Below are 16,159 nucleotides of genomic sequence, written 5' to 3'. Positions count from 1 at the left end.
CTTCATCCGATTTATCTGCTGTGGGAGCATATACTTGAATTATATTGACTCTAGACTGGGCTGTTTTGAGTGTTACCATCATAACTCTATCCATTTTAATAACTCGGTTAAAGATAATTATTGTGAAAGTCAAACGAGCGGGCGTGGAGTAACGGCATAATCGCTGGCCTCATACGCCAGTGCATGTGGGTTCGAGCCCTGCTAAAGACAAACCATTTTCATTTCCAATAATGACACGAGCCGTCTCACCGTGCCTCGGAGAGCACGTTAAGCCGTCGGTCTCCCTGGGCTAGTGTACATCGACACTAGTTACTTGAAACAGGGTTAAAGATGTAATTGATGCCGGAACTGTCCGAAAGGCAAAAATGCCATACGATATTATATATTATGAAAGTCAGAAACTAAAAAAATCAAAGATTAATGCTACCTCTATAAGATCCTGAAGAAATTTTTGTCATTATTTCATTAATAAGATATTATTTTTAATTATCAACAATGAGCGCTAACCGTGTATTGAGGCGGCCGTCAATGTGAGTGCCAGTGAGATTCACCATTGGACGGCTGGAATGGTGCATCCCTTTAGCACTCACCATTGACGGCCGCCTAATACGCACTTATCGCTCATTGTTAATAATTAAAGAAAAAGCTCAGTAATAAAATAGTGACAAAAATTTCTGCTGGATCTTGTAGAGGGGGCTATAAACTTTGATTTGGTCATTTTCTGACTTTCATAATAATGGATTTTAACCGAGTTATTAAGCCTTGAAAATTCGCATTTTTCAAATTTTAAATCGCGTATAACTCGGCAACAATCAATTTTAGAGAAAAATCACAAAATACCTTTTTTCTACGAGCGTGCAAACATGTCTACTTTCGCGAACGCGTTTTAGTTTAGAAAGTTTTACTTTTCCGCACGCGTGTTACTTTTCCGCACGCGTTTTACTTTTCCGCACGCGTTTTACTTTTCCGCACGCGTGTTAATTTAGATATGTTAATATGGCCTTAAAGTAATTATAATATATACAATAAACTAATATTTAGATATTATTTACTAATTTATTTCAAATATATCTTATTGTGTTCATGTTTTAATGAAATTAACGCGAGAATTTGAAATAAAATAATTTTGACATAATATTCGAAAGTCAAATCAGTAGACAATAACAGTGGTTTTGAATCGTCGTCATGGAAACCAAGATCGTCGTCATGCTAACCAATTATGCTTAAAGTTTGGTTTTGACAACCTTGTCAAAGAATTAATTGGTGTATGTATTTTCATATTAATTAAATTAATTGATTAAGATTTGTTCATTTTTTAAAGACTCGTAGAAAAAATATTGTTCCTAACGCTTGCAGAAAGTCTCTTTTCCGCACTCGACTGCTTGCCGAACTCCCGCTTCTGCTTGCCGAACTCCCGCTTCGCGTCGTTCGGCAAACCGCAGACGCGTGCGGAAAAGTATGACTTTCTGCACTTGTTAGGAAAATAGCTACTTTTGCTCAGAATAACCCAAATGATCTAAAAAAAATTGAAAAAATTATTTTTGTGAATTTGTCTAAAAAAATTGTTTAAACAATTTATCGATCTACTGCCTGGCACCCAGTAGATTTGTTATAAGGACCTCTTTTTGAGTAAGTTTGTGCAAAAAATTCGAATCGGAGTAATTTACCTAACGGGGGCGACGATACAGCCTAGACTAATTTGAACATATTCAGTAACATTTAATTTCTAGAATCGGCTGTTTGTGTGAATCAGAATCAACTTTTACTAAATGGCATTGGGAAGAGTATACTTTTCCTAGTTGGAGTCTACTTTTACTAGTAAATGTTGAATATAAATCTTCATTTTATATTTATAATCAACTTTTACTGAAACCAGCCGTTAGAGTTGACTCCAACTAGTTGGAGTCAACTCCAACTGGATAATCAACTTGAACTGTAACATATACACATAAGTTCAGAACTAGAAACAAAAACTATAGTAAGTCTTTTGTAGACATCTTTGTGCATATCCCAATTTTGGCATAGTAAAAACGAGGATAGCTCCTGGTTACGGTTCCTAAATAAGTTGTACTGTATTCCAGAGAAATAATATTTTTCTCGTGACACATCCCCCTCCAGGCCGAAACCAAATTTTTTGAGTAGAATGGACATCTATATTAATAACCTATATGTTTCCTGTAGCCGATTTTGATGATATACATAAGTAGGTAGTTATAAACAAATGAAGATCAAAAAACGGTAAATTTTCGCTTTTTTATCTATTACTAAAAATAAAAGCATTTTAGACAAATTTAAGAGTAAGAAACTCATAAACCATATAAAAAACTTCAATAAGGCGTTCGTTGTATATGTCTATCCTTATTTATTGCTTAGAAAATTGCAAAATAAGTGATACATTTTAAGATTTTATAATTGTTCATAACTTATGTAAAAATTAAGTTAAAACCTTCTTATTACACGGAATGCTGAGACTTCTGGTGCTTAAATTATATTATAAATTTTAAAGCAATTGGTCAAATAGTTTAAAAGTTATTTAATTTGTTTATCCCAAATTAATTTATTTTGCAACACTATAAGTCAGATAATGATAAAGTTATAGTCATACTTTTGACAGTTTTAAAAGAAGAAAATTTATACTATTAACCTAATTTAAAAAAAAAATGACAAAAAATAATTGTAAATAGTGTGAAATTATTTTGCAAGAACATGTCGATTTTTTGTTTATAAACAATTAGAATAACTTTTAACTGTTACCCGTAGAACAATTATTTTTTCATATTGAGAAAGACTGAATTTTTATACACATTCAGAAAGAAAAACAATTGTCCTAAGACAATTAGGGACGAAGTTGGCCCCCTTTTTTTTAATTCATAGCAGCTTTGTTTATAACAATTATGAAATAAAATTAGCCGCATTTGAAAGAACATATTTCAAAGTTTTAATGTACCAAATATAAAAAAGATTTCCTTTCAAGGAAATCGTTCACAAAGCTTAAAAATGTGGCCCTTAAAATCAGCCGGCCTTGAATCTTGGGATAGCGATGATTAGAGGAAAGGAGCTGTTAACTGTATCTCTGGTTCTCGATTATTTATTTCGACGTTTCTTTTTTTAATTTGTATGTACTTTTTACGTACATTACGAATATGCATTATTTGAATAATAGTTCAGAGAAATAAGGAAAAAAATATCCTGTTGGTGACACAACCCCCTCCAGGCCGAAACCAAATTTTTTGAGTAGTATCTACATCTATATTAATAACCTATATGTTTCCTGCAGCCGGTTTTGATGATATACATAGTTATAAACAAATGAAGATCAAAAAACGGTAAATTTTCGCTTTTTTCGTCTATAACCAAAAAGTTAAGTATTTGAAACAAATTTGAGAGTGAGAAACTCATAAATCGTATAAAAAACTTCAATATGGCGTTCGCTGAATATGTCTATCCTTATTGGTTGCTTAGAAAATTGCAAAATAAATCATAAATTTTGAGTTTTTATAAATATTCATAACTTATGTAAAAATTAACTTAGAACGTTCTTATTATACGGAATGCTGAAACTTCTGGTACTTAAATCATACCCTAAATTTCAAAGAAATTGGTCAAATAGTTTAAAAGGTATTTAATTTGTTTATCCCAAATTAATTTTTTTGCAACGCTATAAGTCAGAAAATGATGAAGTTACACTAATACTTTATGAAAGAAGAAGATTTATACTATTAATGTAATTTAAAAAAAAATGACAAATAATTCTAAATACTGCAAAATTATTTTGCAAAAACATGTGAATTAAAAACAGGGGGGCTAACTTCGTCCCTAATTGTCCTAGGACAATTGTTTTTCTTTCTAAATGTGTATAAAAATTCAGTCTTTCCAAATATGAAAAAATAATTTTTCTACGGGTAACGGTTAAAAAGTTATTCTAATTGTTTATAAGTAAGCAAAATATCGACGTGTTTTTGCAAAATAATTTGACACTGTTTAAAATTACTTTTTGTCATTTTCTTTTTAATCAAGTCAATAGTATAAATTTTCTTCCATAAACTGTCAGAAGTCTTACTTCTGACAGTGTCATAAATGAAATGTAACATAAATGAAAAATGAAATGTAACAAAATTAGAGAGAGGACAAAAAGAACAAAATTATTTGCAGACATTTTCTACAATATTGTAATAATTGTATTTTACAACATTGAAAGTTATAATTTTAATCAGAAATGTATAACCATTTTCAATTTCGTTGCAAAACGAAAATACAGCCGCATCATATTCTAGTCCAATCACAGAGTGCAGCAAGCACCTCTACCTGTTTCGAAACTTATTAGTCTCTCATCAGGAGGCACATATGCTGCTCTCTCTGATCCAACCAAAACAAACCCCGGCGTGCAGTCACGGATTGCAACGAACGAAATGGCATAGATGCCCTAGCGGCAACTGCTATCAAAAGACTAAGTTTTCAATCTAATGGCATATAAAACAACATAATGTTGCTCAACATCCCACCAGACTGAAAATAATGGGAACCTTCTCTGGTTACACCTCCGAGGCTTCTACAATTTGCAAGCCATAACGGATGCTGAGACTAAGGAAGATGAGGGAATTTTACAATTTATAATTCACGTCCCATCTGCTCAGCGTGGTAAAGTTCCAACGAGAATGGTTCCCTTCATATTCCAATCAGAGTAAACATGTAAATCAAAAATAAATAACCATTTCCAATTTCGTTGCAAAACGAAAATACAGCCGCATCATATTCTAGTCCAATCAGAGAGTGCAGCAAGCACCTCTACCGGTTTCGAAACTTATTAGTCTCTCATCAGAAGGCACATATGCTGCTCTCTCTGATCCAACCAAAACAAACCCCGGCGTGCAGTCAAGGATTGCAACGAACGAAATGGCATAGATGCCCTAGCGGCAACTGCTATCAAAAGACTAAGTTTTCAAGGTGCGATGTAGAGTAACATTATGTTATTTTATATGCCACTAGATTGAAAACTTAGTCTTATAATTTTAAGATTGCAAAAAAAACAAAAATTAAGATATTTCATACATTTTGGTATGATAACAAGACTATTAAAATAAAATAAAAGGAGATTTATCTAGGATTACTTGTATTTTTATGAAGAACGTAACAATTATCAGTTACCTATTTATTATAAGTTATTGTAAATTCAAGTGCATATGATCCACTCCTATGATTGCCAACAAGTCATCCTAAAAATATCGTAAAAGAATTTCCAAAAATTGTTTACACAATTTACATAGTTAAATAAATAACCACTTTATTAACAAAAAACCTATCCGTAACGTACGCAAGTAGTACATACAGATTAAAAAAAGAAACTTCAAAATAGATAATAGAGAAAGATAGAGGATTTGGTTATCGAAGTCCATAAAATATTTATATCTGTATACTAACAGGTACTCGGTGCAACCAGCTTTTCAAGAGCAGGTAGTTTATTTTAATAAAATGTCTGGTATAAAGATATGTTGATCGGATCGGTACTAACTATTCTTAGCTGAATTTCCAACCCCAATCAATTACGTTTATCTCTTGTTTGGTGGTTCTGTAACTTCAGTTTTTCATTCACCTAATAGCATGGTTAGCAAAAAAAAAATAAAACCTAGTTCATTTGAGATTTTTTGATTTCCATAGACCAATACTATTTTTAAAAACAGTTGAATTTGATAATTTGTTTTTCATACTTTACATTATTACTAAGTTTAATGAAAAACTATGTATTATTATATTATTCATAAATATTTATGTTTTATGATTAAAATTACTTCAAATATTATTTAAAAAAATGTTTCATCAAATTTGATGGTGTATATAACAATGAATTTATTTAAATAATGCATATTAGTACTGTACGCAAAAAGTACATACAAATTAAAAAAAGAAACGTTGAAATCCATAGGCGAGAACCAGAGATACAGCTAACAGTTCCTTCCCCCTTCTCATCGATCACCCGAGTTTCAAGGCCGGCCGATTTTACGGGTCACATTTTGAAGCTTTGTGGACGATTTGTTTGAAAGTACATATAAATTTTTTATATTTGGTACATTAAAACTTTGAAGTCTGTTCTTTCAAATGTGACTGATTTGATTTCGTAATTATTATAAAGAAAGCTGCTGGGAATTAAAGAATAGGGGGGGGGCAACTTCGTCCCTAATTGGCCTAGGACAACTTTTTCTTTTTTTAAATTTGTATAAAAATTGAGTCTTTCTAAATATGAAAAAATAATTTTTCCACCTACTTCTACCGAAAGTATACTTTTCCGGACCTGATTGTAGGGAGCAAAATTGTACTTTTCCTCCCTAGGGAGGAAAAGTAAAAGTGACGTCATGGTATTTCATTCATCAAATATAGTTTATTGACGCCCTGTACAATATCTATTTTATATTACGTAAGTATCTATACATTTTAACGTTTATTTATAAAACACCCCGTATTTGCAGAATTGTAAAAAACAGTAAATTGTTATTTTGATTTAACAATGTTTACATTAATAATTTGACATATTTGACAGTTGACAGTTATATTGTAACTACTTGTTAGTTTTAATTCTAATAAATTTTGTTTGTTAGTTTCATAAATAAATTAAGTATAAATGAAAAAATGACTTGTTATTTAACGAAGGTGGAAAAACCATATGTATAACATGGGAGTAAAGTGCCTTTTCCTCCCTTGAATGATTAAAAAGTTATTAAAGTAATGGTTAAAAAGTTATTCTGATTGTTTACAAGCAAAAAAGCGACATGTTCTTGCAAAATAATTGTGCAATATTTACAATTATTTTTTGGCATTTTTTAAATTAAATTAATAGTATAAATCTTCTTCTTTCATAAACTATCCAAAGTATTACTGTAACTTTATTATTTTCTGACTTATAGTGTTGCAAGGAAAATAAATTTGGGATAAACAAATTTAATTAACTTTTAAACTCCTTATTTGACCAATTGCTTTGAAATTTAGGTTATAATTTTTTTTTTCTTTAAACAATATAAATACACCTAATCTACAAGATTAATCAGTATTTTTTCTTTAACCTAATTTCCCTAAAAATGTTTGTAAACTAGATATCACCTGGTTCATCCTATCCCCTTTTTACATGAAATGCCCAGTTATTTGTTGTGGCTACACAGCACAGCACTGACTCTGCTTTTCACTAATTGCTCACGTCTTTGTTGTGGCTACAATACAATGCAAAACACTAACTAAGCCCGGCACAACTTCACACATTACACGAGCTCGAACGGTTTAGTCCTCTTGAGCCTTCGCATCTGGGGTTCGTTGACAAGAAGCTGAAGTGCTTCATGGTTGGGATGCTTATGGAGCCTCTCTTCATGTCTCCTGGCGACTTTCTTAATTTCATTTGAAATAGATTCGATTTTACACAAATCGTCATTCCGAACATACCAAGGAGCACATACAATATTCCTTAATATTCGGTTCTGGAGCGTTTCTAAATTTCGGTAATTGCTTTTTTTGGTACAGTCCCATAATTGTAGGCAATAGATCCACACCGGTTTCAATATCTGTTGGTCAATTAGTACTTTGTTCTGGATGGAAAGTTGAGAGTACCTACCTATTAGAAAATACATATTTTTGTACTTTATCTTCAACTGTTCAGTTTTCTTTTTAACGTGCTCCTTCCATTTTAGTTTGACGTCGACATTTAAACCCAGGTATTTCGCTGTTTTTTATTAGGAACAACGTTGTTGTTTAGGATAATTAAAAGATTATTGATTTTCTTGTTAGTGAAGTTAATATGAACTGACTTATGTTCATTAAACTTTATACGCCATTTTTTGGACCAGCCTTCTATGCCATTAATTGCATTTTGTAAGTTAATCGTAGATTCCTCTATAGTTGCTCCTATTGTCAGGACTGCTGTATCATCAGCAAATGTGGCCAGTTGGATGTTTTCCCTCTCCGGAATGTCAGATGTGTACAAAAGGTATAGTATTGGTCCAAGAACGCTACCTTGCGGAACCCCTGCATTTATTTGCTTTAACTCAGAGTACTCGTTTTCCATTTTAACTCTAAATGTTCGCTGGTGTTGGTATGACTGCAATATTCCAACAAGTTGCATAGGAAATATTTTTTTAGCTTCATTAACAGACCGTCGTGCCACACTTTGTCAAATGCTTTTCCGATATCCAGGAATACTGCTGAACAAATTTTGTCCCCTTCCAATGCTTTCTCTATTTCAGTTACTATTCGATGGATCTGGTCAATTGTGGAGTGTTTATCACGAAATCCAAACTGGTGTGTTGAAATAATATTATTTTGTTCAATTATATGGTTCATTATTCGTAGTAGTAATTTTTCAAACACCTTTGAGATTATGGATAGTAAGGAGATTGGCCTGTATGATGTTAATTCATGGTTATCTTGTCCTACTTTGGGTATCATTATAACCTCTGCAGTTTTCCAAAGGATGGGAACATATCTAAGCCTAAAGGATGCATTTATTAGTGTAGTAAGCTTTACTATGGCTTTTCTAGGTAATTTTTTTAGTATCTCACCATTGATCAGGTCAAACCCAGGTGCTTTTTTTGTATTGATGTTCTTGATTAATTGTTGAACTTCTTTTGTAGTAGTCAGTTGTATGTTAACAGAATCAGTAGCTATTCGTTGATTGTCTACATGAGTTTCCCCAGGGTTTGGTTGAAATATGTTTTCTAAATAATTAGCGAACGCATCCACTTTCTCTTTGGGATTTCTTGCCCATGTTCTGTTTTCTTTTCGTAAAGGAAGTATATGCTGAACTGGCTTATTTGTCTTTTTGGCTGCCTTCCAGAGGGAGTAATCGGTGCATTCATCATCAGTTAGTTCTCTTAGGTACTTATTGATTGATTCGTTTTTAATTTTCGAGATTTCTCTTTGCAGCTGTTGTGTGAGCCTATTTAGCTTATTTTTATTTTCTGTAATTCGAGTTATTTGCCACACCTTCCGAACCTTTCTTCTTTCCTGTATCAAGTCTCTAATTTCTTTGGGGTAATTGTTTCCTACTGTTTTTCTTAGGATTATAGGTGTGTTGTTCCACGCTGCATGCTGGATGTTTATCATAAATAGCTCGGTTTCTTGTTCCAATTCTTCTATCGTTTGAATAAATCCACTGAACTCAATTTTCTCATTCATTTCTGATTGGAAGTTTACCCAGTCCGTCAACTTATTCGTCAACGCGGGTTTCATTTCAGTGGTAACAATTTGCTCACTAATTGTTAGTAGAATTGGAGAGTGGTCAGGTATAAGCTCCTCTACATCCTCTACTTTTATATAATTTGTTGCTACACCTCTGGGTATGAAAAAATCTAGAAGGTCCGGGATTCTGTTTGAAACAGAAAACAGAAAAAAATATTTATTTGAAAAATAATCATCGCTTTTCGCTTAAATTAAATGTTCAAACTTTCAAGAGGTTTGCATCACTTGGCCAGTAAGTGGGTTTACCAGTAGAGTGCCTTCTACAATTGTCTCCGGTCACAACATGCTGCAATTCTTTACCTTTAGGTGTTGAGAGTCTGGAGCCCCAACAGGTATTTTTTGCATTAAAGTCTGCGCCAATTATGTATTTTTCACTCAAGGTTAACAAGAAGTTAGCATAGTCTTCTCTTTTGAGGTTATGTCTAGGAGGGAAATATGCACCTGCAATGTTAAGTGTGTATTTCTTAGTTTTAACACTGATAGAGGCACATTGTATTACTTCAGTTTCAATTTTTTCACGTTCCCAGTGGAGAATACTATTTTTAACAGCGACAGCAGCTCCGCCTCTGGCTGAATTTTGTGGATGTATGGCATGATAGATTTGATAACCTTGCAGCTTAATAAATGATTGTCTAGTTAGATGTGTTTCTGCACTTAGGCATATGCCTATTTTTGTGTTTGTAGGGTTACTAATAACTCTTGCTGGTGTTGTAAGAGTCCATTTGTATTCCATTGGAGTATCCTAAGGTCCGGGGATTATAGTCTGATTATGATCTGCTTCTGATATTTTCAAGTCTGTCCAGGCTTTCAAGTACTTTTTTGTTAAATTCTTCTTATTTGCTCATTTTCTCCATTATTTTTTGCAGCATTTCAGTTACTGTGTATGTATTATTTTCTGTTTCTGGTTGTGCTACTTGAGCATAAGATACTCCAGCTCTTCTTAAAGTTCGGTGTCTATCTTCCATATTTTCTATATTTAATCTGCTCTCGGGAGCCTTGTTATTTATATTTCTTAGTGTTTGCAGAGCTTTTGCAGTGCTACATCCTCTATAATTAACTGGATGGTCATTGCCACAGTGAACACATTTTGGAGCTATATTTTTGGGTTTTTTACAGTTTTTGGTTAGATGTTTTCCAATGCATTTGACACATCTTGGTTCCCTTTTGTTTTGCAGTAATTCTGTGTGTGTGCCCATATTCCTGGCAGCGCTTGCATTGGGGCAGCAATTTTGGTTTTCTGAAAGCCTCTATTTGTACTCTCATATTTAATATTTCATTAATGGCATAGATTTTTTTATATCTTCATCTTTATCAAAGGATAAAGTAAAAAGCGGAAGGGGCGTTTAGCTTTCCCGGTTAGTATTTGATTTATTTCCAGTATATTGAAGCCTTTGTTCTTTAGGTCTTTTAAAATTTGTTCAACTTTGCATGACTGGTGTAAGTTTCTTGCAACTAACTTGACAGGTCTTGACTGTTTGTTTTCAAATGAAAACCATTCCATTTTTGTATTGTTTAAGACTTCAGTTAGACTCCTGTATGCATCTGAGTCAGTGACATTGATTTTCATATTCCCTCCAGCCAACATGGTTGCCTGGAATTGTATCTTGTTTTTATGTAGATAACTGATAATTCGTCATATTTTTGTACTTTGTTAATTATAATTGGTGGAGGTTTTATATTAACCGGTTGCAGTTTGTTACTTCTGGTATTCGTTACCCAAAATAATTAATTTGGGATAAACAAATTAAATAATTTTTAAACTATTTGACCAATTGCTTTGAAATTTAAAATATAATTTAAGCACCAGAAGTCTCAGTATTTCTTGTAATAAGAAGGTTCTAAGTTAATTTTTACATAAGTTATTAGTATGTATTTGTAAAAACTCAAAATGTATGACTTATTTAATTTTCTAATCAACCAATGAGGATAGACATATTCAGCGAACGCCATATTGAAGTTTTTCATACGATTTATGAGTTTTTTACTCCCAAATTTGTTTAAAATGCTTAACTTTGTGGTAATAGATGAAAAAAGCGAAAATTTAGCATTTTTTGATCTTCATTTGTTTATAACTATGTATATCATCAAAATAAGCTACAGGAAACATATACGTTATTACTATAGATGTCCGTACTACTCAAAAAATTTGGTTTCGGCCTGGAGGGGGTGGTGTCACTAACAGGATATTTTTTTCCTTATTTCTCTGAACTACTAGCTAGTAAATTCCATTTAAAAAAAATCATTATTGTAATCTAGAACCTAAGAGTTAAGCATGTCCTTTGGACAAGTGAAGGTCTCAAACTAAATCATGTAATTCGGCTTGTTGGATGCAATATGGTGCTTTTTCGTCGCTTTCGGGAAAATAAGAATCATTCTTTTCTGATACATCATTAGGTTTACTTTTATCGCCATACATTTTCAAATCTTTCTCCCAATTTGCCGAGGTCCTGAAACTGTTAAATCTTCTCCATGAAAAACCGGTTTCATTGTTGAGGTAATATCTGGATATTCAATTTTATGCTTGGTCTTCCTTGAAAACCCAGACACTTTTGTCATGCATGAGTAACAATCATTAAAATGGTTTGTTTAGGACTATATAAGTTTAAATAGGTAGGTTTACTGATTAACCCTTAAACGCCCAACCTTTTTTAGGTTCCATGTACGCCCAAGGGTGGGTAAAAAATGTCCACCTCGAAAATAGCTAATATAAATATATTGAGAGTTGTTGAAAATGGATTAAACTTAAGAATCTTATGCTTAATAAACACAGCATCTTCTAAAATATTAATATAAACAATTTACAAACCTTACAACAAAATTACAATGTACATCAAAATTAACATACCAGTAATTCAGATTTGTCGATTTTCTCCATATTCTTTCTTTCAGCCTCCTCATTGGCAGATAATTATGTAGATTATGTAATTATACATCGATAATTGTATGGATTATCTTCCTACCAACGAGAAATTATGTAGAAACCTTTAGTAACAAGTTTTGCCAAGGGTGTACCTACTTTTTATGCCCATCCATATTTAACTCAAGAAGCTGCTTTTATTTTCAAAAATATTGGTAGAACCAAATTAACATTCGATAATGGGCTGTCTTTTTAACAATAAATAATTTAAAAAAAAAAATTTAAACACGTAATAAATATGTTACAAGGGAATACGCATTAGATGGACATTTTTTATCCACCCTTGGGCGTTTAAGGGTTTACCTTTGGTTTATTCTTTATGTAAGTTAATATTCGTAGACATAAGATATCCCAGTGTTGCCAAAGTATGCACAATTTTTAGAAAAAACGTTAAGTTGATAAGATTACGTCCCGATTACAAATGACTGTTTTAAAAAAAATTTAGTAAAATACTCATAACTTAAAAATCATAACTCGCTGTTTTTGAAAAAATCTTAACTCAAAAATCTTACGTGTTAGGAACTTTTACGGTCATAGTGATATTAGAGAGCAAAAATTAACAAAAGACAGCATTTTGCATTCGAGTCACAAATTGGTTGTAAACTAGTATAGTGTAATAATTATGACTAACTAAAATTTTGAAATTAAAAAAAAAATAATTTGGCGATAATGGCGATTAAAGGTTTACCCAAAAATCTTTCATATGTACCAAAAATTTTGTTTGATAACTTTTTGATTCTTTTAGGACTAGTTTCATATCAGCAAGTGTATGTATCTAGTACCGTTCTTGAAAACTTATCTTGGTGGAAAGAAAAAGGTTGCTACGTATTTCAAGAAATTCGTTTTGTGACGCCGAATGTAGATGTAATTTTCATTTGTGTGAAACCAGAGTTTGAATTTGTTTTGAACCAAATATACAATATACCTGCTTGTCGTGAACTATTTGCACCGAAGTTATATCTTTCATTTATGGCTGGTATCTCTTTAAACTGGTTGGATAACAAGCTTAATACGTCAAAACGTGAGAGAATTGTTAGAATTATGACAAATACACCCATGACAGTGGGGGAAGGTTTGTATTTTAATTAACAAAGGTATATTATTTTTGAATAACAAAATAAAAGTAGTTATTAAATCCCTACTACCTTATTTTTTCATGCTCTAAACTGTTTTTTGGAACTCTGTCTAAAATAAATTTTTGAACAATTTCAATTCCCACATAACAATTTCATGTTCTTAGTAGATTCATAGAACATACTTTTCAGAAAAAGTATATGCTGAGAATATGCGTAATTACCATTGCGAATGTGCAGAGCAGATACTGAGTATACACTCAAACGTTCTATTTATATACTTAGAATGTACTACCGCACTTCTTTTCAGTATATACCAAAGAATATACTTTTGTAAGGGGAAAATTTGTTCCCTGGGTTCGAATTTACCAAAACTGTGAAAATCAAACAACATTTAAACTATTTATTCGAGAAATCGTAAAAGCGTTACAACGTGTACAAAAGTAGGTTAAGAATCATATATTCATATTTCAACTGTCTAAAGTCAACGGTCACTCTTCTCTCAGGCTGGCCTATGGTAGTCAGAGCTATGCAGCCCAATATGGTGATAGCCTTGTTCGTGCTGCATGTCCCGAGTATGCCCAGAGGGAGAACGCCTGCGCATTACGTTTTCGGAGGGCAATATTCGACCTTATTGAACGTCCAATTTTGTAATGCGCAGGCGTTCTCCCTCTGGGCATACTCGGGGCATGCAGCGCGAACACGGCTGATATTAGGTGGGTGTTACATCCTCCCCCTTTGCACCGCACTGGCGTCTCGCGTGTGGGGCAAGAGTGGTGATGGAATCTGAACAACAAGAACACGACTTCTTGGTTCGTATTCGTTGACGTCTGCTAGCAGCATCTGGAGACGGTAGGTCTGCTAGGTCAGCAGCTAAGCTAACAGATGGAGGTTCCTCTTCGGGACACTCATCGACGGTGATTTCCACAGGAGCGGGAGTAAGATCTACAGGAGCCATCTTTGGTAAACGACCTCTCTTACGGATCGCATGCACTGGTTGTGGTGTGGGGTCACTGACCTCCGAACGGTAAGGAGTCAGGGCTGACACGTGATATTTTCCAACAAAAGTCTCTAAGTTGTCAGCAGGTGAAACTTGGTAAGTAGTAGGAGAGATAACCTTCGTAATCACATAAGGCTCGTCGCGTCGGGGCGCGAACTTTGAAGTAACCGACTTGGCCGAATCACTAAGGGTGTGACTGTCTATTAGCACTTTATCTCCGACAACGAAAGTTGCACAGCGGCGATGAGAGTCTTTATAGATATTTCGCCTATCCTGGCATAGTTCATGTCTTTCGCGCGCGGCACTTAAAACGTCACTCATAGTGTGTAAGTAAGGCGTGATTTGAGTTACGAAATTTTCATTTGTTATTATTGCTCGAAAGTCTCTGTTAACATCGTCTGGAGTTCGCAGTTCTCTTCCGAACGTAAGATATGCGGGGGTAAAACTAGTCGAATCGCACATCGCGGTGTTCATCGCGAAACGCACACTAGGTAATTTGTCCGCCCACGACGTATGATCAGACTTCGTGAGAATAGCTAACTGAGTCTTAATGTCTCTGTTTTCCTTTCGACCGGGTTGGATTCCGGGTGATACACAGGTATCAGGTTTTGTTGAAAACCCAGGCAATGTGCTACCTGTTGCATAACCGCACTTACGAATTGGGTTCCGTTATCGCTAACAACTCGACAAGGAACTCCATAGCGTAAAATTACTTCATCAATTAAATGCTTTGCGCAGGCAAGAGCAGTGGCAGACTGTAAGGGAAACAGCTCTACCCAACGAGTGGCTGTGTCTTCTATGACAAAAATCCAGGTATAACCCTGAGGAGTGGGGAGCAAAGGCCCAAACAAATCAATGGAGAGGACTTCAAATCTTTGAGAGTATGCTGGGGTTTGAAGACAACCTGCGGGCTTAAGATTTGAGACTTTGTACCTTTGACATTCAATACAATTGCGTGTATGATCGGTGATGGTTCGTCTCATACCAACCCAAAAATAGCGTCGGGCTATTCGTTGGTAGGTCTTCTCAATACCATAATGTCCTGCCGTTTCCGAGTCATGGTATTCATGCAAGATGTGTGGTATCCGAGATTTGGCTACAACTAACTGAGGTTCGTCCTCATCGATTTCAGGAGCGTACCTATATAAAATTCCATTTACCATTAGAAAACCTCTTTCAGTCCATTTCTTAAAATCTACACTTGCTTCTGAGGGATTTTCTAAACTGTTTATGATCTTGGCAAGATCGGGTTCTTCTAATTGTTCAGCTCGTACTTCAGCTATGCTAAGTGTCGGAAAATCTATAGTGACATAGTTTCTGAGGCCATTAGTGAATCGTCACGAGATGGTCTCGATAATGTGTCAGCAATGACATTCTTCTTGCCTTTAATGTATTCGATCTTTAAATCAAATGGCATTAACTCTAGGGCCCATCTGGCCAATCTACCTGTAGGTGACTTCAAAGACATTAACTTCAAAGACATTAACCATTTTAATGCTTGATGGTCACTTTGTACTGTGCATGTAGCACCTTCTAGATAACCTCTAAATCGTTTGACAGCCCAAACAACTGCAAGAGCCTCACGCTCGGTGGTGCTGTAATTTTGTTCGGCGGGTGTCAGTAGTCTAGAAGCGTACTCGACAGGTCTCTCGTCTTCACTCTCCCCCTGTAGTAAACATGCCCCCAGAGCATAACAGCTCGAATCAGTTCGAAGGACATAGGGAAGGCTACTATCAGCCTGTCTTAGAATGGGAGCGGAACAGAGCAAGGATTTTAGGAGATCGAAAGCCTCAGTTTGCTCTTGTCCCCAATTCCATTTTGTTTTCTTTTTAGTCAGATTTGATAATGGTTTGGCAACATGGGAAAAGTTTTCAATGAAGCGGCGAAACCATGAGCAAGTTTGGAGAAATCTAAGAAGTTGGATCACATTGGTAGGAGGAGGCATCTGTAGTATGG

The 16,159-nt window shown here is 34.3% G+C and overlaps 1 protein-coding gene across 1 annotated transcript in view; it reads left to right on the top strand.

Moving 5' to 3' along the window:
* Window positions 1–16,159, top strand: part of LOC114341629 (uncharacterized) — a 65,778-nt gene that overhangs the window by 12,418 nt on the left and 37,201 nt on the right. The window contains exon 2 of the mRNA XM_050643833.1: window positions 12,876–13,202. Within this exon, the coding sequence (XP_050499790.1) occupies window positions 12,876–13,202 (327 nt within the window). The remainder of the gene's footprint in view (window positions 1–12,875; window positions 13,203–16,159) is intronic.

This window comes from Diabrotica virgifera, chromosome 2 (genome assembly GCF_917563875.1).
Source record: "Diabrotica virgifera virgifera chromosome 2, PGI_DIABVI_V3a".
In the NCBI taxonomy this organism is placed as follows: Eukaryota; Metazoa; Arthropoda; class Insecta; order Coleoptera; family Chrysomelidae; genus Diabrotica; species Diabrotica virgifera.
Note: the sequence above shows the minus strand (reverse complement) of the source record. Positions and strands in the feature narration are given on the sequence as shown.